The 23,136-nt window shown below is 43.2% G+C and overlaps 1 protein-coding gene across 5 annotated transcripts in view; it reads right to left on the reverse strand.

Moving 5' to 3' along the window:
• LOC108921141 (voltage-dependent calcium channel subunit alpha-2/delta-1-like) overlaps positions 1-23,136 on the reverse strand; it is a 121,995-nt gene that overhangs the window by 6,315 nt on the left and 92,544 nt on the right. For 3 of the 5 annotated variants that reach the window (XR_003797671.1, XM_029251778.1, XM_029251780.1), the window contains exons 22-37: positions 22,595-22,671; positions 20,992-21,000; positions 19,047-19,055; positions 17,980-18,040; positions 15,135-15,232; positions 7,816-7,897; positions 7,334-7,396; positions 5,137-5,240; positions 4,516-4,602; positions 4,297-4,364; positions 4,018-4,056; positions 3,861-3,932; positions 2,193-2,345; positions 1,922-1,974; positions 1,453-1,508; positions 732-858 (exon numbers count right to left, since the gene is read on the reverse strand). Coding sequence is in view for 4 of the 5 variants with exons in the window: in XM_029251778.1 (XP_029107611.1) it covers positions 732-858; positions 1,453-1,508; positions 1,922-1,974; positions 2,193-2,345; positions 3,861-3,932; positions 4,018-4,056; positions 4,297-4,364; positions 4,516-4,602; positions 5,137-5,240; positions 7,334-7,396; positions 7,816-7,897; positions 15,135-15,232; positions 17,980-18,040; positions 19,047-19,055; positions 20,992-21,000; positions 22,595-22,671 (1,158 nt within the window). In the remaining variant the exon portion in view is untranslated. Of the gene's footprint in view, positions 1-731; positions 859-1,452; positions 1,509-1,921; positions 1,975-2,192; positions 2,346-3,860; positions 3,933-4,017; positions 4,057-4,296; positions 4,365-4,515; positions 4,603-5,136; positions 5,241-7,333; positions 7,397-7,815; positions 7,898-15,134; positions 15,233-17,979; positions 18,041-19,046; positions 19,056-20,991; positions 21,001-21,023; positions 22,171-22,594; positions 22,672-23,136 lie in introns of those variants that run through there. The other 2 variants (XM_029251779.1, XM_029251781.1) reach the window with 2 other exon arrangements.

Genomic DNA, 23,136 nt, shown 5'->3' on the forward strand with positions numbered 1-23,136 from the left:
GATTGATATGTAATAACAATAATTATTACAATGGTATGGACCTATGCTGCAGTGAGATTCAGGTACCTCCAACTCGAGTGGCGGATGTCTCCTGAAATGGAAGGTTCTTTATAGTAGCTGTTAAAGTTTACATGTCTACAGTCGTTAGCGCAGGGAGGAGAAATACAGCAGGCACAGCGCTGCACGCCGGGACCCTAAAACAGCACACCGCCAGTCCCCAGGTGGCCGTCCCTTTAGTGACTTTGCATTAAATTCATGGCACGTTAAATTTACAGCCTCTTTAGGCTCGTGGTGGACAGGTCCGGGGTGTCTGCTGTCGTTTGTCAGCAGATCAAGGCAAACTACAGGGCAAGTCAAAATGCCAGCATGCCACGCAGACCCAGTAAGTCACTTTGGGTCCAGATCTAGATCCATCCCCATGGAAGTTGAGCCACTTGGCTGGGATGACCGGTTGTGCAGCTAGGAGAAAACAGAGCCCTGATGTATCACCCCCACCCCCACAGCAAGAGTTCTATCTCCCTCTACTAAATCAGACGTTTCATCTTCAAAGCTGCATTGTCGTGTATAGATGGAGCTGATCCAGACACATGCCAAGACGCTTCCTAAAAAGTTGTACTTGCAGACGAGGAAAAAGAAAAAATAAATGTAGAAAACGCCAAAGTGGATGCGGCCTTGCTCCCGCCACTCCCGTCACACACACATCATGGCATGTAGGCAACGCGGCTCCGCACCTGGAACAGTTTCCACAGTCCAGCACCCCGGCATAGGACCTTTCACTGCCCTCAAAGTAGTACTGTGTCTGCTCCGTGATGCAGCTCTCCTTGGAGTGGAACTCGGAGAAGTCGTCCTCCGTGTCGGCTAGGAAGAATCAACAGACACATACACACAAAACACACACGTATACATACAAACAAAGCTATGTGCTAAAAACATTCATTAGTAACTACAATAATAAGGCAACAGGATAAAAACAGCAGTAATATGAAGTTCAGGCACATGAAGAAGAATTCAAGGGAACTTTTTCCCTGTATTTGGTTTATTTTTATTGGATCTGAACTGAACACCTGCATGTTTTAGTTAAGACAGAACCATCAGTTAGCCGTACTTTCTGCACAAAAAAAAAAATTATCTTGAGTTTATAATTCAAACAACGCTGCGACTGAAACGATTCTAAGTCATAAAGCCAAAGTCCAGTATGAGTGTCCGAGAGCCAAAACAAACAGGCATCCATCAAAGATACAGACGAAAGAATCAAAATCGTATCTTTTTAAACTAGCTTAACTTTCCTATAATTGGACTTCCAGTATATTAGGAAATTAATGTTAAAAATGTCACGTTTTACAAACGATAAGCAATACTACTTTTTTCCTACTGAAAATATGAGGCTGTTAACAATGAAGAGGAATTAGAGCAATATGTGGATGGAACCTCTTTGGCAGTTCTGTTACTCACCTGCTTCCAGGAAGCTTGGAAATGTGAGACTAACAAGTAGCTGCTGCAGTATCGACCTGCAAAGTGCAGTGGAAGGAAGATGAGTGGGGTAAAGTTACCACATATTTACACACCTCTGTGGTTCCCATGCAGCGGTGCACCTCAATCTATTGCCAGATCTTGAAATGGATGTGACTGATCCCATTTATCCGTTATTCCCATGCAGTGAAGTCGGCGAGTACCCTCGTGCATGCGGCGGACAGAATTATGCCTTGTTTGGCTTCCAACCCCAACAATTCGGGTCCCGGAGAGAACACAACACACTTAATCTCGCTATGTTTATTTACACATCAGAAAAGGCATTAAAAAGGCGCAGTGTTTGCCTTCCTGTCTGTGATGGGATTTGGGGTCTTGGCACAAGTTGCCAGGCGCAGTGGTGTGCGCTGGAGATGCTCCAAGCTGAGCTACAGAGGGAGAGCAAGCTACTCACCAGGCCGCCGCTGTGGCCCACCAGCCCACCTGGAGGATGTCTGCTATTGTGGGCTGCGGGAGAAGAAGAGGAACGTTAGCAAAGACCATGCCTACCAGATGCTATGTGCTTCGAGCAATTGTACAATTAAAAAAGCAAATGTTATCTAAAAATGAGGGGTTTCCACTTGACTGCCAGCACTCAGTCTAATTCTTCTATTTCGGTTTGGAATTAGATGTAAGACTGGTCATTTGTACCACACTGGCCTTCCTCTTTCCAGCGGTTCACTTACCACATAGACGGAGCGAAGGCCGGCTGCAGCTTTCGTCTCCCTTTCACGCTTGCACACTGACTGGTAGTCATACGTCTTATGGAAGGAGTACAGGGATGTGTTCACCAGAGTCTTCATCAGGATCGGGTCGACTTCGCCAAAGAAGCGGCCGATCTGCAGCCCAGCAGAGACACGCATCGGCACCCTCAGACTTTCTCTCAGCTGGCACGATATCAGTGTACAAGAACAGATCTATAAACAGAACCTGAAACGTAACCAATCGAATGGATTTCCCATTATGACTGTAGACACAATGACCAGGGCCTATAACATTTTTAGAGCTTCTGAAGGAGGGAAAGAAATTAGAAAGCAGAAAAAAAATAACAAAATATAAAAAAGGAAAAAAGATTATGAAACAAATACAATTCAATTAAAACTTGTAGGTATTTCCTAACAAAGTTCCTTTCTTTGGTCTCCCTTTCAATAAAGTCCATCCTCAACAGAAAACCTGTGTGTATTCATCCCAAGTCTTTGCAACCAACCAACAAACCAACCAATGTCAACAACTGCTTGTTTCGAGCAGGATCGCGGCGAGCCGGAGCCTATTCTGGAAACACAGGGCGCAAGGCCAAAGGGGGAGAGGATACACCCTGGACAGGACGTCAGTCCATAGCAAGACACCCCAAGCAGGACTCGAACCCCGGACCCGCCACACAGCGTGCACCTGCCAATCGCCCCAGCCAGTACAGCTTAATGTGTGCCCTTTTTAATATAGTGCCATTACATTTACATTTGCATTTACCTTTATTCAGTTAGCTGACGTTTTTCTCCAAAGCGACTTACAATGTTAAGGTTACAATTCCGACAAATATACAAATATACAATACAATATATAGAACATACAAATATATGCTTATGATGGACTTATGTTCATGCCACTTCTAAAGTGGCTTTTCTAAAAATATTACAAAATGTATTATCATATCACCTTCATTATGGCCAGAATTTACTACTTCCATTTTACTTCAAAGTACTGAAATTTCCAGCACAGTAATGTAATTTCATTTTAATAAAGACTGCATCTTCTAAGTGACTTTGTCAGGGAAAAGAAAATCAATGAAAAAGATTGCAGGAAAGCAGAAGTGGGTATATGGGGCACAAGGAATGATGCGTGACAGAGAACTGGCACATCAACCAAAAAAATGAGTTAGGGAAGCACATATAGGATCCACAGTGAAAGACTTTTGCCTGTTTATTCAACAATACTCATTGGAAGTCAAATTATGTCCTGTACACGAACCTTGGTTTCTAGCGAGCCTTGGGGATAGACCGGAAACATTAACCCATATATTTCTTTTTCACAAGGCAACCATGCGTATAACAAATTAACAGTTACTGAGCTGTTAGAGAAGTTGCGGCCCTCAGTGTATTAGCTTTCACTCTTCTTAGGAGTATGATTTAAGACCAGCTCCCCTTTCTAAATACGGCCTCGCTCCCTATTTTAATAACCCTGCCAAATATTAGGGCAATGATTTATTATGCACTCACTCAACCATCACCATTCTTTCCATTGTTCCATTTTAATGGGGCAGTCAAATACATTTATTCAAGTTCCAATGTCTGAGAAAATGAAAGGACCCATGGAGCGATGGATCAAAAAGCAGTCCTCTTTTATTACATGGGGCTCACCTGACTGATGTAATCATCCTGATTGGACATCAGGAGGAAGCCACCGTCATCCAAAATGACACAGTCGATGTGCTGTAGTGTCAGGGAGATTTGGACAGTCAGGAGAAGTTGAGGTCCAGTGTGCTGGTCATTCCAAATCAGATACACCTCACTTTACCTCATCGTTCCTCAAGCAGCCACAGATCTCATCCTTGCACTGTAAGGACATCAACAAGAAGGTCGTTCTTAGGCACAGTATATTTTGCTTACTACCACCCTTCACATGCAAGCAGAAAATCAGTCATTGTCCTGAAACTATCTACAAGTGCCTTTGCTCCTTTGCTTGTTCTAGAAGGATCATAAGGCAAAGCAATCTTTCAAATGCCATGCATGGCAATCCACTATGAGTAGTATAAAGACAATGGACTGTTTTAGACAATATTTGAGAATTTCTTACATTTTCCTTGACAGTAATGCTCGTGAAGTTCGCCATCCAGTCTGTAACACTGAGTTTGATGCCAACCACTAAAAACAAACACAATGAATTAAGTCTACAAGATGGCCATTTATAATCACGACAAAATATTTCCTGGTTACCTTCTCCAAATACTAAAGCAGCACCAAATACTACAACTGCAAATTTCTCCACTTTGCCAGTCACGACTGCATGCCTTACCAGCCGGCTTCAGCTTCACTCCATCAATGTTCAGATCTACTGATCTGCTGATCAGGATGCCGAATTCAATGGCAGCTGCCCCGCTTTCTACGTCAGAAAGACAGAAAGATCAGTCTCATGCAAAATCTTGTCTGGGGACCAGTATTTGCAAATTGAAACCCCCATGTTCCTTAAGGATGTTCATACTCTAACCCTAACTTGTCTTAAAATTGATTATTGGTGCAAAAATGTGTGTGGTGACCAGTATAGCCAACACTCAACACTGAAAAGTCAGGAAGGAGGTACTTCTTATATATTTTAGAGTTTATTTTGCTAGCTATTGTTTCTGCATCCATCCATTGCATGTGTGTATCTATTTGCACAGCTATTGCCATTCAGATGAAGTAGGTTTACTCCTGACTATAAGAGCAGCTGCCTTCCCGTGCCATGAAATCCTAACCTTTTGACCTCCAGTGCAGCTTCTGACCAATTTGTGCTACCTGCTGTCCACATGGCAATGGTTTCCTCACCCTGATTTTTATGGGAAAATGGTGATCAGGAAGTGAGGACAAATATATGTACAGACAGTGATGACCTGGCAATCCCACAGAAGGGCCTTGAGGAAGACCAGGCCCTGCATACCATTGTAAAAAGGAGCGGTGAAGATGTATATATCATTGTCCAAGCTCCTCTTGTAGAAGCTTGATTCATAGGTCTCTGGATTCTCTGTCCATGTCTCTCCAGCACTGAAGAAAAGGATGGAAGATGAACAACTTGTGTCAGAATTGTCTCAGACAGTATGGATGTAGACAGGCTCACTGCTTCATCCTGTCAGATCCTGGGATACACAAGAGGAGTCATGTCTGTGAAAGTGTCCCTCACACACACACACACACACACACACACACACACTTACTTCCTATGGCATTAGCTATACATTTAAGAACTTTAGGAAAGAACTGATTGTAGTTAATTACATTCAAATTCAGTCAAGTGAAAACAACATCCAATACAGACGAGAGGGGAAGTTAATTTTTTTTTAAATCTTTAAATGAAAGGATTCAAAAACTGATTCAGTTTGAAACTTATTGAGACTTGATTTACTTCCTTTAGCCTCATGAATTTGGTAGCAATGTTTTTTTTTTGTTGTCGTTTATATCTTAATGTTTTTTCTGTAAAAACAGTATATGTGTGAGTGAAGGCATTTGTTTTTTGATTTGCTGGGAAAAGTAACAATTATTGGACATTATAATTGACATTAATGCTGGACTCTCCTTTGGATTGTGCAATTTTTGTCTGCATGCGATGTACTTGTTGGGGTTTCAGGTTTCATGTTGCAGTGATCCACTCTTGGTCCAGGTCGAAAAAAAGGACTCTGAAGCATTACATTGTGACATATTTCATCAGAATTTTTCAAGAAGAACCAACCGTATGCAGCTGCAATGCACTGACGACACCAACGAACCACAAAATGGTTCTGAAACATGCATTCCTGTTCAAAGTGAAGTTCCAGCTGTGCCGTGTACTCCTTTAGAATTACGCCACACTAAACATAACCTGATGGTCACTTTAGTTTGAAATTGGTTGGCGGAGAAATGTTACACGCGTACAATTAGGCTCTAAAATGACCGTTTTATTTACTGAGTGCGCTAGGTGTTCCTCGTGGTGTTTGGCACGTGGTCCAAATGAAGTGCGGCCGAGCCCACGGTTACAGCGAACTCTGTCCGTGGAGCAGTGCCACTTAACGCAGAACAGCTGTCCCCGGCCTCTGCATGTCTGCTGATTTATATGCCCAGCAAGTGCTATTTTATGTGTTCTAACAGCCACTGAGACATTGCTCTGGACCCTAATGTAACGCAGACAGGGGGAAAGAGTAGAGGTAAGAAATAAGAGAGGCCTGGACAGAGGGGAGTCGAGTAAGAGAAAAACATATGGATGACCGTACAGGACAAACAGGAATAGCAGGAAGGGGTGATTGAGGCAAAGACAGCAAAAGGAGAAGAGCAAACAAGGAGATGAGTGCAAAAAGGAAAGGAGATGTAAAAAAGGGATGTAGAGGGAGAAATGCACATACGGGTAATATCTGAAATAATTCTTCCTACATTGTGAAATAGGACATTTTTTTTTTCCACTAATTTCAGATATTCATGTTAAAATACTACTAATATACAATAATATAGTAAATTCAGCATACTATTAGAATTCTATTTTTATGCACTGGTATTACTTTCACTTTCATTTCTAAATCTATTGTAGTCTGCTATTCCATTTTGGCAGCCACCAGTACACTCACTTTATCACTATCGCTAGCCATTTTAAATAAAAGGCAACTAGAAGGGAACTAGAAAAAAAAGCAATCGCTGCGAGACACCCAGTGTTATCGTATTGGTCATTCTCAGACGTTACACTGAAATGTTGAAATTTAAGAATAAAATAATCAGGCTTATTCGACTGTTGCCATAAGCCCGGGTGGTGGTAAGTGGCATATGTTGTAACTGCAAGACTATCTGTAAATCATCATTTATTACTTCTATTGACATTTACTGCCAAGCAATAAAATGCAGAGGAGAGTGGAGCTGAAAAAAGAGAGAGAAGAAAAGAGCGAAAGAGAGATAGAGAAAGAAGGAGAGGATGAGAGAGAGAAGAAAACAGAGTGAGACGGGAGGTGGTCTACAGTCTAAGTGGTTTTCCTCCAGCTCCTGTGATTGGAACCATGCGCCTGGAGCTTCAGGACTCCGTTGCGTGCGCCGGCAGCAGACAGGCAGTAAAACAGCCTAGTGGCTCGGGGGGGGTAGTCTGCCCACCCTGCTCCAGGGGCCCACATGACAGGCATCCTTACCTCTTTGGGTAAACACGTGTGATACCGCCGTCTGTGGCCACGAACCTGGCGAGGACCCCCTGCCTGCATTGTGAGAGAGCACAGGCACTATTCCGGGATGTACAGCTAACCCTCCATTTGTAGCCCCCCCAAGGTGTCAAGTCCATCATGATTTATGAGCTAGTTATCCTACATGAATGTCAGACAGACCTTTCTCCCTTTTAATAAGAAAATTATATTTCACCAAACTCAAAAGAGCTTCCAATGCTTGATGTCCAGAATGTTTCTGATTCATATAATACCCAGTGAATTAAATTATTTTGCCAAGTGGGAAAAAAGTCACATTTTAATTATTTCCTTTTGCCACAATTTAAAAAAAAAAAAAAACTAAACTTAAATGACCACTGACAGGCTACTGTCATCCAGAAAAGTTACATCACATAAGTTCTGCTCAGGTATCTTTAGGGGAAGGAATGAGTTCAGGGTGCTGCACACAAACTCACGGGTCCTGCATCTTCCACAACTGGACCAGCTTGGTGGTCAACCCAGCATCCAGGAGCAGGCGGTTGACCAGAGACACATTGCCTGAGTGGAATGACATGTTTCAATTCACACATTGCTCTGTTCAATTCCACAGTATTGGTTTAATTAAACTCACATGTATTCATTTAGCTGACACTTTTCTCCAAAGCCATTTACAATGCAAAGCTACCTACAACTATTTTCCCATTTAGACAGCTGGGTAATTATACTAGAGCAATTAGGGTAAGTACCTTGCTCAAGGGTACTACAGCAGTAGGAGATTCAAACTGACAACCACAGGTCCAAAGGCAGCAGCTCTAACTACAACGCTATTGGCGTTGTGATTATGGTCAGTTTATTTGTTGCTACCACTATATCCCAATGCGCATTCTTCTCATGTAGTTGTATGGATATATAGAAGCAATTGGTTCTGTGTTTGTGCAGTTGGTTGCATTCATTTATTTATTTTATTTAATTTGTGGTTTGATCGAGTGCATGCAAAGGTTAAAATACTGTGTCCTGTGGGTGTGACTCTGTTGATTCGATTAATTGCGTCTGTTTGTTTTGGTTTCCATTGTCGGAGTAGTTTCGATTTCGATTAGGACTCACAGCTGACGTGCATTAGCCTGGTTCAAACAGTAGCTGGTGACCAGAAACAGTAGCCTCAAGGTGTAAAGACTCGGGTGCAAAGACAAGTGAGTCTGCCTGCGGGAGTCCACCAAGGGAGGCCTCCACTACTACGTGAATTCTACCATCACCATCCTGTTCTGAGTGGGATCATGTGTCAAACATGTTGAACATCAAAGTTGTCTATGGCAACCGAACTGTGTGACACCACCACCATCAGAGACTCAGACGCTTCCGCTGCTACAGTAACCTGGTTTATCTTCGTCTGTCAAACCCTCCATCCTGTTTCAGTTTCTCCATGGGTCTCTGGAACTGCCAGTCTGCGGTGAGAAAGACTGATTTCATACGAGCCTATGCCTCCTACCTCTCACTGGGCTTCCTACTCCTAACTGAAACCTGGATCATCGCAGACAACACTGCCACACTTGCAGCCCTCTCCACAAACTACTCTTTCTCCCATACACCCCATCACTCTGGCAGAGGTGGAGGCACATGTCTGCTCATCTCTCCCCGGTGGGAATATTCTGTTCTCCCTCTCCACCTGCATGATCTGTCCTTCTTTGAATTGCATGTTATCTTTATCACTGCCCCAATCACTCTTTTTGTGGTTGTTCTGTACCCCCCCCACTGGCCCTCCCGGCTGCTTCCTGGATGACCTCGACATCTTGTTGATTGATTCTCCTCGGTGATTTCAACCTGCATGTTGAGGACATTCATGCAACTGGCCTTTTGCCACTCCTGCAGTCCTTTTACCTCTCCCTGTCCCAGTCCCCTGCTACTCACAAAGCAAGCAATCGCCTTGACCTTGTCTTCTCCCGTAACTGTGGCTGTTCTGTCCTCTCTGTTACCCTGCTGCATCTCTCTGATCATTTCTTCATCTCCTTCCAACCATGCCTAACCACTAATCCCTCTCCTTCTTCTCCACCCATTTTCACCTCCTTCCGTAACTTAAAATCACTCTCGCCTTCCTGCCTTGTCTCTGCTACATTGTCTGCTCTTCCTTCTACTGCATAATTCTCAGATCTATCAGCAGACAATGCCTCTAACATTTTCCTCTCTGCCCTATCTTCCTCTCTTGACTCTCTCTGTCCCCTAATTTCCAGACCAGCACGCCCCAGTGCCGCCCCATGTCTGACTGATACATTACATACTAACAGGACCGAACTCCGGGCTGCAGAGTGATGATGGTGAAAAACCAAGAGTCACACGGTCCTGGATGTCTACAAACAACTCTTAGCTACTTTTCACTCTGCTGTCTCCTCAGATAAAACAACCTTCTTCCACAACAAAATACAGTCTGCAACTAAAAAACCACACTGACTCTTCACCACCTTCTCATCCCTATTGTGTCCTCCACTTCCCCCTCATTCTTCTCTCACTGCTGATGACTTTGCTTTGTTTTTCAGAGACAAAGTCAACACGATCATGGACAAGTTCTTGGTATCACCCTGCCCTGTTTGCACTGGGCTTCCCTGCAAAGTCATGCTCTCCAAATTCAAGCCACTCTCAGAATCTGAAATCTCCAACCTCCTGATATCACACAGAGCCACCACCTGCTCGCTACATCCAATCCCATTGTCACTCCTACAGACTATCTCCCCGCAACTCTCCACCTTCATCTCTAAGATCATCAACTCTTCGCTCTCCTCTGGCTGCTCCCCATTGGCCTTCAAATCTGCTTTAATTTCATTTCTGGTAAAACCTCCTCCGAATCTTAACTCAGTCCAAAAACTACAGGCCAGTCTCCTTCCTCTCCTTTCTGTCTAAACCTGTAGAACGAGTGGCCTGTGATCAACTATCTGAATTCCTCACCTGGAACCATCTCCTCGATGGATATTTTCATAGTTGGTCACTTCACCAAGATAGTGCTCCTGGCAGTACCTGATGCTCTCCAATTGGCTAGACCAGCCTCCCTCTCCTCAGTCCTCATCCTCCTCGACTTCTCTGCAGTATTCCACACTGTCAGCCACCAGATTCTACTCTCCTCGCTTAGTCAGCTTGGGATCAGATCAAAGGAAATGTACTAAGAACGTTCAAGTCTTACCTATCTGACAGATCCTATCAAGTGGTCTGGCAGAACTCCCGTTCTTCTCCTCTGTCTCTCTCAACTGGTGTCCCGCAGGGCTTGGTACTGGGTCCTCTGCTCTTCTGAATCTACACCTCCTCCCTCGGCCCTGTCATTGCCTCCCATGGATTCAAACACCACTGCTACGCTGATGATACCCAGCTCTTCCTCTCCTTTTCACCTTGAGCATCAGACATTTCCGCGCGCATTGCTGCCTGCCTGTCGGACATCTCTGCATGGATGTCTGATCACCACCTACAACTCAAACTCTCCAAAACAGAGATCCTACACCTTCCAGCTCACCCGTCTTCCTGTCATGATCTCTCTATCAAACTGAACAACTCACTCATTTTGCCTACCTCCTCGGCTAAGAGTTTGGAAGTGATGATTGACTCAAGTCTATCTTTCTCTCAGCACATCAAAGCCACAACCCGGCCCTGCAGAGACATCCTGCATAACATCCTCAGGATCCGTCCTTACCTTACAACAGACTCTATGCAACTACTTGTCCAGACTATGGTGACATCCCGTCTGGACTACTGCAACTCTCTCCTGTCTGGCCTTCCTGCTACTGCCATCAAAGCCCTACAGCTGATACAGAACGCTGCTGCCCGAATTGTGTTTGACTTGCTGAAGCGTTCCCATGTATCTCCTCTGCTTGTTTCTCCACACTAGCTTCCTATAGCAGCCCAGATTAAATTTAAGACGCTGGTTAAGGCCTACAAATACATCAGTAGAACTGCTCCCAGCTATCTACAAGACTTGATCATCCACTACACCCCAACCAGACTGGTATGCTCTTCTACATCTGCTCGCTTGGTGGTCCCATGCACGAAAGGTAGAGCATGGAGGTTCTCAGTTCTGGCTCCGCTGTGGTGGAACAACCTCCCCCTCTCACTCAGAACTGCTGAATTTTTGTCCACATTTAAAAACGGTCTTAAAACTCACCTCTTGCAGACTCACTTTGCCCCTGATGTCTTAAGTTCATGTAAGGTATAAATGTTCATGCACTAAACTTTAAGATCATGCCCGGATCAATCCTTTACACAGCTACTCCTGTAATATCATGTAAATGTTTAGATGTATCTCAAAAAAAAATTACTAGGAAGGTGATCAGGAATTGACGATATTCTGATAGTTTTATGCAGCTACTCGTGTGATGAACATTGGTTCATATGGTGAAAGAAACAAACAAAGTGTATTTAAGAATGACACCTCTGCAACTGTCTCTCTTTCGTAATGCAAAAATTGTATTCTCTATGAGATGTACATCACTTTGGAGAAAAGCGTCTGCTAAATGAATAAATGTAATGTAAATCATTGCTTCATTACATTTCTATATAGTATATTCGAAATTTAATTTAAAAAAAAAAGTCTGTTGGGTTACCTTGTCAGTTATTTCTATTGCTTCTTTATCTGAACATCACAGACTTAAATGTTGCTCTAGCACATTCAACATGAATAATCTCAGGTAAAGATGGCTGCTAATAAATGTATTTCAACAGAACTGTAACTCTAGGGAATATTTTTCAGCTCACTGACATGATGAGCTTCACAAACACGTTTATGGAGCTGGCTGGACCCTAGGCGCTATAATCCATATGTTACGACTTGAACAACTCCGAAGTCTTGAAAACAAAAAAGCTGTAAGAAAGTTCTGTCAAATGCTAGAGCCACTGTTTTTCAACATTTTTACTATTGCTGTGTTTCGAGCATGTCACCTTGAGGTCGACATAAGATTTCTCTTTGAATTCGATTTAGTGGCAATGTCAGGAGAAAGCTTCTGTAACAGAAACACACTGAAATGTCACGTGAAGCTGACAGTGTGTTTACCTCCATCTGTTTAAAGGCTGATGCATCAGAAATGGTCTGAAAACCCTATAAACCAGAAGTAAAGAGGCATAGAGGGCTGTACTCTAAAGGAGTTCCAGCTCTTCCTGCACTGCAAGAGCCTGAAAAAAGTGGTGTTAATGGGTTTAGTCATGAGAAAATGCCAAAAGGTTTGTATTTTATATGGCTCTCTTATGCTAAGGACCCTTTCTGAATGGTCTTGCCTTCACCGTTCATGCTGCTGCAGTAAAATTACACTGATGGAGGGTCTGTTTGTCTCATTAAAAACAATGTAGAAGACTGTGGGGTGGTACTGAGGCTGGCAGCCTGGATTCCTCAAAGCTCAAGGACTATGGATTTGGACATGGGATCAAATCTGGCTCAGTCTGTGTAGAGTTCAGATGTTCCCTTCGTGTTTGCTTGGGTTTCTTCTAGTTGCTCTGGCTTCCTAACACAATTTGAAGACATTTCAGGTGAATTGATTACTCTGAATTGCCCATGTTGTGTCCATATCAGTGAAAGTGTGTGTGTGCCTGCCCTTCGGTAGACTGATCTTCCATCCTTGGTGTATGCTGCCTCATGCCATATGCTTCTAGGATAGCCTTCAGACCACAAAATTAATAAATTAGATAAATGGATACTGACAAAGGATCGATGGGTGGATGATTATGATTATGGGGTCTTATTAGTGCAGAAGCATACAGTCCTGAATATGACCCATCATAAATTCAGCCCTGGAAACAGTCCATCATGGATGTTGAAACAATAAAAAGGTGAGTCAGAACCCAATAAAAAAACAACCCAAAACAGCCTTATGTTACAGTAGAGAGGTGTAATGAACATGACTCATTTGAAAGCGTGGCTATTGTGACCTTTAGAGACAGAGCACAACAACATCCCTCTATGAGTAAGCATAGAAAAGCCTAATCATTTCAGATAAAAAATGGATGAGACAACTATAAAAATATTGATTCAAGTGCAACATGGTGTATGACCTCAGGTATTCAATCCCATGGATTGTAAACAAACTCTTGTTTGTGAAACAATATACAGAAGTGAGCTCTGGTAAGATATGAGATATGAGATTGTTTTAGAAGATGGCAAACAAGATGGGGCTATTGAGACCTGTGTCCTTCTGCAACGACATTTGAGGTCAACCCACCGCATGAGTAATGTACTGTACAACATCAGACTGCAAAAATGCTTAGTAAGGTGCCATGTAATGCAATATTATAACAAAGTAGAATACCATAAAAACATACCAAAAAGAAGAGAAATATTATCTTTGTGTCCAATATGTTTTTTAAAGTCATGTTACAGGATGATTAAATCACAGTTTCCTAAGCGAAGAATAACCACTCAAAATAAACACCTGGTTTGACAGTTCATAAAGGACTCTCAAATGTGAGATTAAAATTAAGGCTGGGATTTTAATTGTCTAAATGAAGACAATATTATTGAGAAATCAAGTGCTCAGTCCACTCCTTTAGATATTGACATTAGAGCTATATTAACTATATTAGAATACATTGCATGAGCTGGGGGGTGTGGTAGGACGGCGAGTTTGGCTGGTGCCTGCTGTGTGGCCTGCTGGGGTTCGAGCCCTGTTTTGGGGTGTCTTGCGACGAACTGGCATCCCGTCCTGGGTGTGTCCACTCTCCCTTGTGCCCTGTGTTGCTAAGTACGCTCTGACTCACCGTGACTGCGCTCAGGACGAGCAGTTGTTTACATTGGTTGGTTGTATGAGCTATTTTAGAGTCTTATGTTGAGTTAATACAAACTAGGTAATTCATTTATCTATTATCAATAACTGCTTGTTCAAAGGTCTTATTCCCTAGATGGGATATCCACCCATCAGTGTACTATAATGAAAAAGGACAAATCTACTTGTCAATTTAGCCAATACAGTATTAATTAGCACTCATTTGAAATTCACACTGTAGAAACATTTTGCAAATATCACACACACACACACACATTTTCAGAACCGCTTGTCCCATACGGGGTCACGGAGCCTACCCGGCAACACAGGGCGTAAGGCCGGAGAGGGAGGGGACACACCCAGGACGGGACGCCAGTCCGTCGCAAGGTACCCCAAGCGGGACTCGAACCCCAGACCCACTGGACAGCAGGACTGTGGTCCAACCCACTGTGCCACCGCACCCCCCTTTGCAAATATCAAATTACTGTAAAAGACAAATCTCTGAGGTTTCCATTAAATTTTGAATAGCGAGTATTTTCCAAAGCTTGCAGTTGCTTATTCAGAACAGGACAATCAGGTATACATGAATGGGTAAATGCAAATATATCCATGTAGAACCACAAGATGTTCTTTCCAGGAGCAAGGCGGTGTTCATGAAATACACGTCAGTTCATCTAAATCAATTTCCAACTGATTAGTCATTTCTCTGCTTTTGTTCCTACCTGACAAGGCCTGCTTTCCTTCACAAACACAAAGTAATTGGAGTGTCGCAAAGGGCCAGTAAAAGGGGAAACGTGCCACACACGCATGCCGAACCACCAAGTCCCCACACGATCCTCCACATGTGCGTCCAGCTGCGCAATTAACATAATTTTGGTGTGAAATTGAATTTGTGACGTGTTAAGCCTTGCGGATCAAAAGCAGGCCTGTGGACCGTGGATGTTTGAAAGGGGGAGCAATGCTGGGGAACCTGGGCCACCACAGGGTGAAAAAAGTACCCCTCCTGCATGGTTTGAGGGTGGCCCACAACTCCACCAGAGGTACTCCCACTGTAGCGGGGGCCCTTTGATACTCACATGAGGGACCGTTTGGTGTTTGCTTGTCAATGAACTCATTGAAGTCCATGAGGAACTCTGTGTTGTTGTCCAATATCTTCAGGTCCTTGCAGTATTCCCTGAAAGCAGAATGAATTGCAGTGACCATCTCCCCACTCGGCAGAACAAAAAACAGCAGAATATACGCTCATTCCTCGTTTTCTAAAAATGTTCTTTGTACGGAGAATCCAGGTAATGGGCACAATTACAATAAGATAAAACTGACCTTGTTCAACGGCCTTTCTAAATTCACCCAAAAAAAAAGATAAAGAAATTCACCCTAAATGCCTGATAACAAAAGGAAAAGTTGCATGGCACAATAGTGTTAAATAACAACTGACAATAATATTATGTCAATTAATAAAAATGTCTACTATGCATTACCGCGAAGCACATTTTGAGCATTTGCTTTTATTAGTTCTCAACACGTTGATTGTGTCTAATGCAGATTTTGTTAAACCTACAGCAAAATGCACATTTTAGTAATATTAAATATACTTTACAGCACCTCAAGCACCTCCAAACTACGAGCAACTCTCTTGTATTTTACTTGTTTTCTGCTTTTCCCATCAGGTTTTTCAGCTTTCCTTTTTACAGCTCCTGCTCAAGACATTTCACAAAAAAAAAGCACGAAAGTGGAAAAAAAAGAGTACTAACAAAAATGTGCTTTGAAAGCCAATATGAAGCCGAGTGTGAGTAGGGATTACCCGTCAGGCATTGCGTGTCACACAGCTGCTAGGCAGAATTTTTTTGAAATAGTCGTCTCAGCTCATACGGACCAGATGCCTCATCCCAGAACATAAACCCCAAAAATTTTGGTACAGATTACTAAAAAAAAAATCAGATAGTGCACATACAGATATTGGTTGAATGACTGAATACATATATGCTTTGAAACAAGAACTGATTTCTTGCCTTTATACAGGGAAAGTATCCCACTAGACCGGTCACAAATTAGACACCACCCGTGTCATACTGAGAAGCGACAAACACCTGAAGCATGTTTTCCTCTTGCTTTGATGCATATGGGACATTGGCACATCTGGAGTTACAGTGGTTCCAGTGTAAATTTGCCAGCTCTCAGAAATGTATATTTGTGACCAGGCCATCCGCAACTGTGGCAGATAATAACTTTTGAGGACTCTGTGGCTTCTCCTCTGTCCTTGGGGTGCTTTTTGGAGGCTGATGTGTCACAGAGCATAAGAAAAACACATTCTCTGCCTGAAGGCCATTCAAATTCTCTCATGAGCAATTTGTTTGGGAGGTGGTGCACAAACAGAGTGCATTGTGGTCTTCTAGCACATCCACAATGCAAACACATATTGGTTTGGCTTAAAGCTCAACATGTAGCGTGGCAGTTCACCATTCACTATAACTCTTAAGAATGAAGACACAGGTCACCTAAGATGAAAACAAACAATTAGGGGTATAAAACGCAGTTCTGGGAATAAAGATCAGAGGTTTGTAGAGCACCCAAAAACAATCCTCAAGTGTTGATACTTTCAAAAAATAGCTATTCAAGAAAATTAGCTTTTACATATGAGAGGTATACAATTAGCAGTGTAAATACTCTTTCAATTAACACACACATATACCGCTTGTCCTATACGGGGTCGCGGGGAGCCGGAGCCTAACCCAGCAACACAGGGTGCAAAGCTGGAGGGGGAGGGGACACACCCAGGACGGGATGCCAGTCCGTTGCAAGGCACCCCAAGCAGGGCTAGAACCCCAGACCCACTAGAGAGCTGGACGAGGTCCAATCCACTGCACCACCGCGCCCCCCTCAATTAACACAGTAATAAATATTAACATACCTTTGCTAATTTTCAAAAAAACGGGCTTAAAATTAATTTTTAATCACACCTAGTGAGCAGATATTTTAAGCACATGGAAATACTGCTGAAAAACAATATTGTATTTGAATTGCAGCATCTAACTTCCAGTGTTATACAGAATACATTTTCACAAGTATTTATAAAATTTTGCTTTTAATATGTAAATACTACACATCCGTTTCTGTTAACCCAGGCCATATACTTTATAAAAGTTAACATATTAATTAGGAACAACTTATCCAATACGTCTGTTCAAAAGCAAACTGGGGAATTAAAACTATTTTAACTGACTAAATTTATGTTAACATTTTTCCTTCCTCATTTCTATCAATTCTCAACTGGAATGGATTAGGTTGTAAGTGAAAGCTGGGAAAATGGAGCAGAAAAAGTGTGACTGTTGAAGTACGAAGGATGGACAGGGAAAATCACAGAAAACAGTTGACAGTGATGATGAGTTACTACTGGGTTTGTGGTATAAGGGATGACTGGTTTTAAGGAGAGAAGGTTAAAAAATTAAATTCAAAAGTTATGAAAGGAGGATTATAGTAAGTTAACAGAGTAAATATACATTTCATTCAGTGAAATGTACTTCACTAAAAGTAAAAAGTTTTGATCCCAATTTTTCATGAAATTTACTTATGTAGAAGTAATAGAATGAATTCAGTTCAATTCAATTCAATTTATTTTTATAGAGCCCTTCTCACGCAGTGACACGGAGCACTTGAACACAGCCATAAGGCAAAGATACACATTACCATCCTTCTCTGATTAAAAAAAGATTAAAAAAAAAAAACATTTCCAGACCTCTGAATCTCATATATGGGAAAATGCCACTCCAAATGGCCATGTCAATTTCTAATTTATTTGTTTGTGTAATACTGACTTTGGGGTTTGTCTGGCATGGAAGACGTGGACCTCACTGACCTGACTGACACAGAGCCACAGAGCCCTTTCTATGGCTCGCCCAGTCAATGAGCGGTGGGTGTTCTCACCTGGGGGCAATGAATGTGTACCCATTGTCCTCAAAGTTCTCCACTTGCATGCTTTCAAAGACTGCAGAAGAAACAACAGATTCTGGGTGAGATTTGTTTCATGTTCACCACATGGGAAGATGCTCATGTTTTCGAACTGTCACGCAAGCAGACTGCAGACAGAGAATGCATCAACAGATGAAATCAGGGAAACAGTTGTCAGTAAGCAAAACTATTCCTCACTAGAAAGGTTTTTATGAGCCAGCCTAAACCATTATAGGCTGTATACTGGAATGAGGAATAACGCGGACATCAAAAACACATTTACTTAGCGCTTTTCTCCAAAGTGACTTACAGTGATAAGCTAGTTGTAATTGTTTACCCATTCATATAGCTGGGTAATTTTACTGGAGCAACTTTTTAAAATAAACAGCTTGCTCAAGAGTACCACAGCTGGAGGAGGAACTCAAAACTCCAACCTTTGGATACAAGACAACCTCTAACCACTATGCTAACAGCTTCCCTCTGAGGGTTATGCTATAATTAATAATTATATTCAAGTGCTTGACTAGAAATACAGAAGCAGAGTACATTATTTCAATGGAAGATCGGCTTCAGCAGTTTATATGGAAATGAATGCTGTGATTCATCTTAATCAACAATGGCCTCCTAAAGTCACTGTTATAGTTTTGCTAATAGACAAGGGATGTGTATGGTAACTCAGTTCTCTGTAGACAACTGACATGCATTCTGTTGGTTGGAGGGAAAGTCCTTTCTGCAAGGCCTGGATGTGCTCTCTGCTTATTGTCATTATCGCTTTCTGTCTTTTGGGACCGCCGTCGTCGTCACACGCTGACCTCACGAGACCTGCAGACCTGCTTTGGCTCAGGAATGGCCATTAAGGTGACACACTGAGGTGTCAGGAGACGACACCACAACGGGGGTCGCGGCAGTGTTGTGCATTTTGGAGGAGAAGGCGTGGATCATTAGTGAATCGGGGGCCTGAAACAGGTGAGGTCAGTGCTCAAGGGGAGGGTGGGGGCTCAGCAGAAACACAAGCAGACATTGACCATCTAAGAAATACTTGCCCTTTTCCTCTGGTGAGCAAATCCAGAAGAGGACAGGACAGAGAGACCGATACATAGAGAGAGAGAGACAGGAGATTAAAACAGTTAAAGAAATACAAGAGTATCACTCAACCATATTTTATTCATCACCCTAAGGAAAAATATTACAATCTGTTCAGAAGTGATTTCAGTGAATAGGAGACCGGCAAGTAAACAAGGCCCCGATGTGGTCACTAATTTCCATACTGATATATGTGTACCAGTGCTTTCATACCACAGTGTTCAAGAAAAGCTTTCTCCTGTGGAGAACAAAGAACTGTGAATTCCTTTATGTGGTAAAACAAGGGCGAATTGCAGTATGGTGCATATTTTTTTTACAGCCTCATACGATGCACCATATTTCAAAGGTTTGCGTCTTTTTGTTTCTGTACCGTCTGTATTTCAACCCCCCTCCCAAAAATGTATATCTATATGTGTGTGTGTGTTGTATGCAACTGGAGAATGGATGAAAGTTTGCTTTGAATTCACTGATATTCGACATTCCTCACCTTGACACATATTGTTGTGAGCAACATTCAAAACAGCAGTGTTCACCCCCCATCATTTCATGGAGGGGGTGTCAGAGTGGTGTGGTCACCTGGTCTTCATATTAACCCTTTCTGGGCATTCATTCCAAGTGGCTCATAGACTTAGCTTTGCCTGACTAATGTTCAGAAATGTCTTTGAACTTGACGTTATATGGTCCCACATCTTTTATTCAGGCAGGCTTTGAAGGATCTCAGCCAATTACACAGCAGAACAAGATTCCCCAGGGTCATTCACATGGACTGTGCATGAAGGCCCCAGTTCTGCCCAAACCCCACCCTGTGCCGGACCTTTGCATTCACACTTTTATCACCTGCCCAAGATCTGTCGTCCCTCCTGTCAGCTTTTATGTTTCGCAACAGGTGGAGAAAAACACCAAAAAGCAGAGCAAAGACTGAATCAGGCCCTGATTCAACAAAATGCCACAAACCCATTGCGCTGGCAACTTTTACAAGGCTATAAACATGTTTCTGTGCCTTTGAGCGACAGGCTGTGACTCAGTGTAGTGAAATTCCCTGCACTGTCGAGACTTTCTCTTTTGTGACACCATGTCAGAACAACGCAAAACACCAAGCTCAAGACCCTAGATCGCAGTCTCTGGAAGAGGAGGAGGTCCGGCTGTGTGATCGCCTGCTAATCCAACAACACACACCACCCGCCCTGTGGGCGGACATCGGTTACTCACTCTGTGCTAGTGCTTACCCACTACGAGCAAGAGGCTCAGCGGAATGGCTGCATCGCATGCGATGCCTTCCACTCTGATGATCAACAACCTCTATGCTACATTTATTATTACTATTATTATATGGGGGCGCGGTGGTGCAGTGGGTTGGACCGGGTCCTCCTCTCTGGTGGATCTAGGGTTCGAGTCCCGCTTGGGGTGCCTTGCGACTGATTGGTGTCCCGTCCTGGGTGCATCCCCTCCCCCTCCAGCCTTACGGCCTTTGTTGCTGGTTTAAGCTCCGGCGACTCCGTATGGGACAAGCGGTTCAGACAATGTGTGTGTATTATAATAATAATTACTACATTCACATAATATGCATTCATAAAACAGCTGCAGCTCCAAAGATGCCTAGAGAGCACTGGGAAGTGATTGAACATAGAACAAGAAGGACAACTGTAACATCCCAGATGGCAACACTGCGTCTTCATCCAACCTGCATAACATCAACAGATTCCCATCACAGCTGCATTACAGTTTATTTGTCTCTAGTTACTGTGGGAGGAGGGGGGGGTCACAAAAAAAAAAAAAAAAAAAAATCGAAATATTAAATTAGATTACAACTGTCTTGATATTAAAACAATGTAATAAAGGAAATAATTACTGGTGTGGCAATTATCATTATTATTAAGTCAAAAAGGTAAATCGAGTAATACTTGCCCAAAAATGCTGAAGAAATCCATTCCAGAAACACCGAGAGGGTGCAGAAAGAGATACAGTGCATGGAAAATAAGGAAGAAAGAAGGAAAGAGAGAGAAAGATCAGAAAAAGATGAGAAATTCTGTTCAATTCATCTCACATAGCAACCCGCAGAATAAAAATACTGTGTGTTGTCTTCTTTTGATGCCTTCACCAAATTAGAAAAAAATTACATGAGTGTCCATACATAATCTATGCCTATATGACCTTAAAGTGGAATCGACCCCATCACATGACTAAGATCTCAATCGGTGTGATTTACTCTCCATCTCCTGTCAAGCAGTTCCAAAAAATGACATGTCCACTGTAAGTAATATTACATTTATCTCGAATCCCGGAGGTCTGTCGGCTGCTGAACTGGGTCACTCCTGCGAGTATAACAGTTTAACACAACACACTTGGGTTACATCTGACAGGCCGAGACCCAGAAAAATAAAGCCAGGGGTTATTTTTTGGTCCGCACCCCTTTTTCACAGCACTTACTAACTTTGTGGCACTCGATGAAGTGCCGAATGAGGAGGGTGAAATCAGAAACGGCGCAGACGATAGTGTGCCGACTTTTTATACGTGTTGAGAAAGTCTATTAAAAGGAGCTACAACTGCGTGAAGTACTCGAGTTTTTGGCAGTAATGTAATGCCCCTCCTCTAAGGAGTTTTATATGGTTTCACATGCAGGGCTGCACACCCACTGGCTCAGACACGTGCTGTTCAAGTTGGCATTAAGTGGCGTGCTGTTGTGGATCGAAGTGCGTTATGGGAACAATGGCATCCAGCCAGAGGGGACGAAAGGGGTGGACGACTCACACGGCAAGCAGACCGTTGGGAGGCCAAGATCGCTGCGGAAGGAAACCAAGCCTTTAACACCTCCCCCCACTAAAGGACACTACAGGAGGTGGCACCCAGAAGGAAAGGAAGGGGAGCGGGTTGGGGTTGGGTGGCACTACCAGGGTCAATGCCAGCGAGAGCCCAGAGTTGGCCGACAGCTGGCACTCTGGGTTCAGGAGCATGATGGGCAGGCTGTCAAGACCGCAAGGGGCTGGTCGGCTCGTCGATCCCCTGCAGAAAACTCAATCCCCGCAACGACTGACGCCATGTGTGCAATAGCTGGGGAATCCTTCCAAGCCCTTTTCCAGGACCCATCTGGCACGGGAAACGGTGGTGCCGCGTTAACGACATGCTGGTAGAAGAACATGCACGTTTATTATGGGATTAATATGTGCATTATGTATGAGGTGAGGCACTGAAGCCGTAGGGAGTCTACCGTCTTGCAGAACGGACAGAGGACAACCACAACAGAGGGATGGGGGTGCTGCGGCTGAAAGATCTTAGCAGATGCGAAGCGTGCGTGGAAATGTAAGGAAGGACGCCATACTGCCAGCTGTCATTAACACATCCACTTCAATTAAAACCGAATCACCATATCGGTATACACAGTATATTGGTACTGTGTAACTGCAAAACCGAGCGGCTAAACATGTGCCGCATGTGTCATCAAAAACTGCACAGTGCAGAGTTTTCCTGGCCTGCAGTGCAAATCTTCAGAGCAAGTCTCTGCCATACTTACATTTGGCCTGCGTGATTGTGTCCCCGATGGTGGCGTGGATATAGTGCATGCTGTATTCCGGCAGCACCAGCGCTAGGCTGAAAGCACAAACAGTTTTGTTACATTTCCTACGGCATAGGTGGTTCCATTTCAAGGACCCCGTCGCACGTTAACTTCGTAATAAGTCTCACATCCCCTTATAATGTATCGTATGAATCATAGGGATATATAAACAATTTACATGCATAAATGGTAGGCTGAATTACAGGGCTTTGTTACATTTTTGTCTTTTACTTTCTGTTTTCAGCACCAGCAGAACCCTCAGTTTTTCACTCGCTAAGCACTTTAAATAGAAAGTAGGCCAAAGCAAATGAGATGACAGAAAAATACCGCACACTCAGCACAGTTGCTGCTACACATCGAAACACTGACTGCGACCCGGGCAATAAAAAATGATGAGGCTATACGACAGCAGGGACACTCAGTGTCATGGTACAGCAAATGGAGTGGTCGGCGTTAGATGTTACGACCAGAAATAACGTAATAATGTTGTTTTGACGACT

This window comes from Scleropages formosus, chromosome 5, assembly GCF_900964775.1.
Source record: "Scleropages formosus chromosome 5, fSclFor1.1, whole genome shotgun sequence".
In the NCBI taxonomy this organism is placed as follows: Eukaryota; Metazoa; Chordata; class Actinopteri; order Osteoglossiformes; family Osteoglossidae; genus Scleropages; species Scleropages formosus.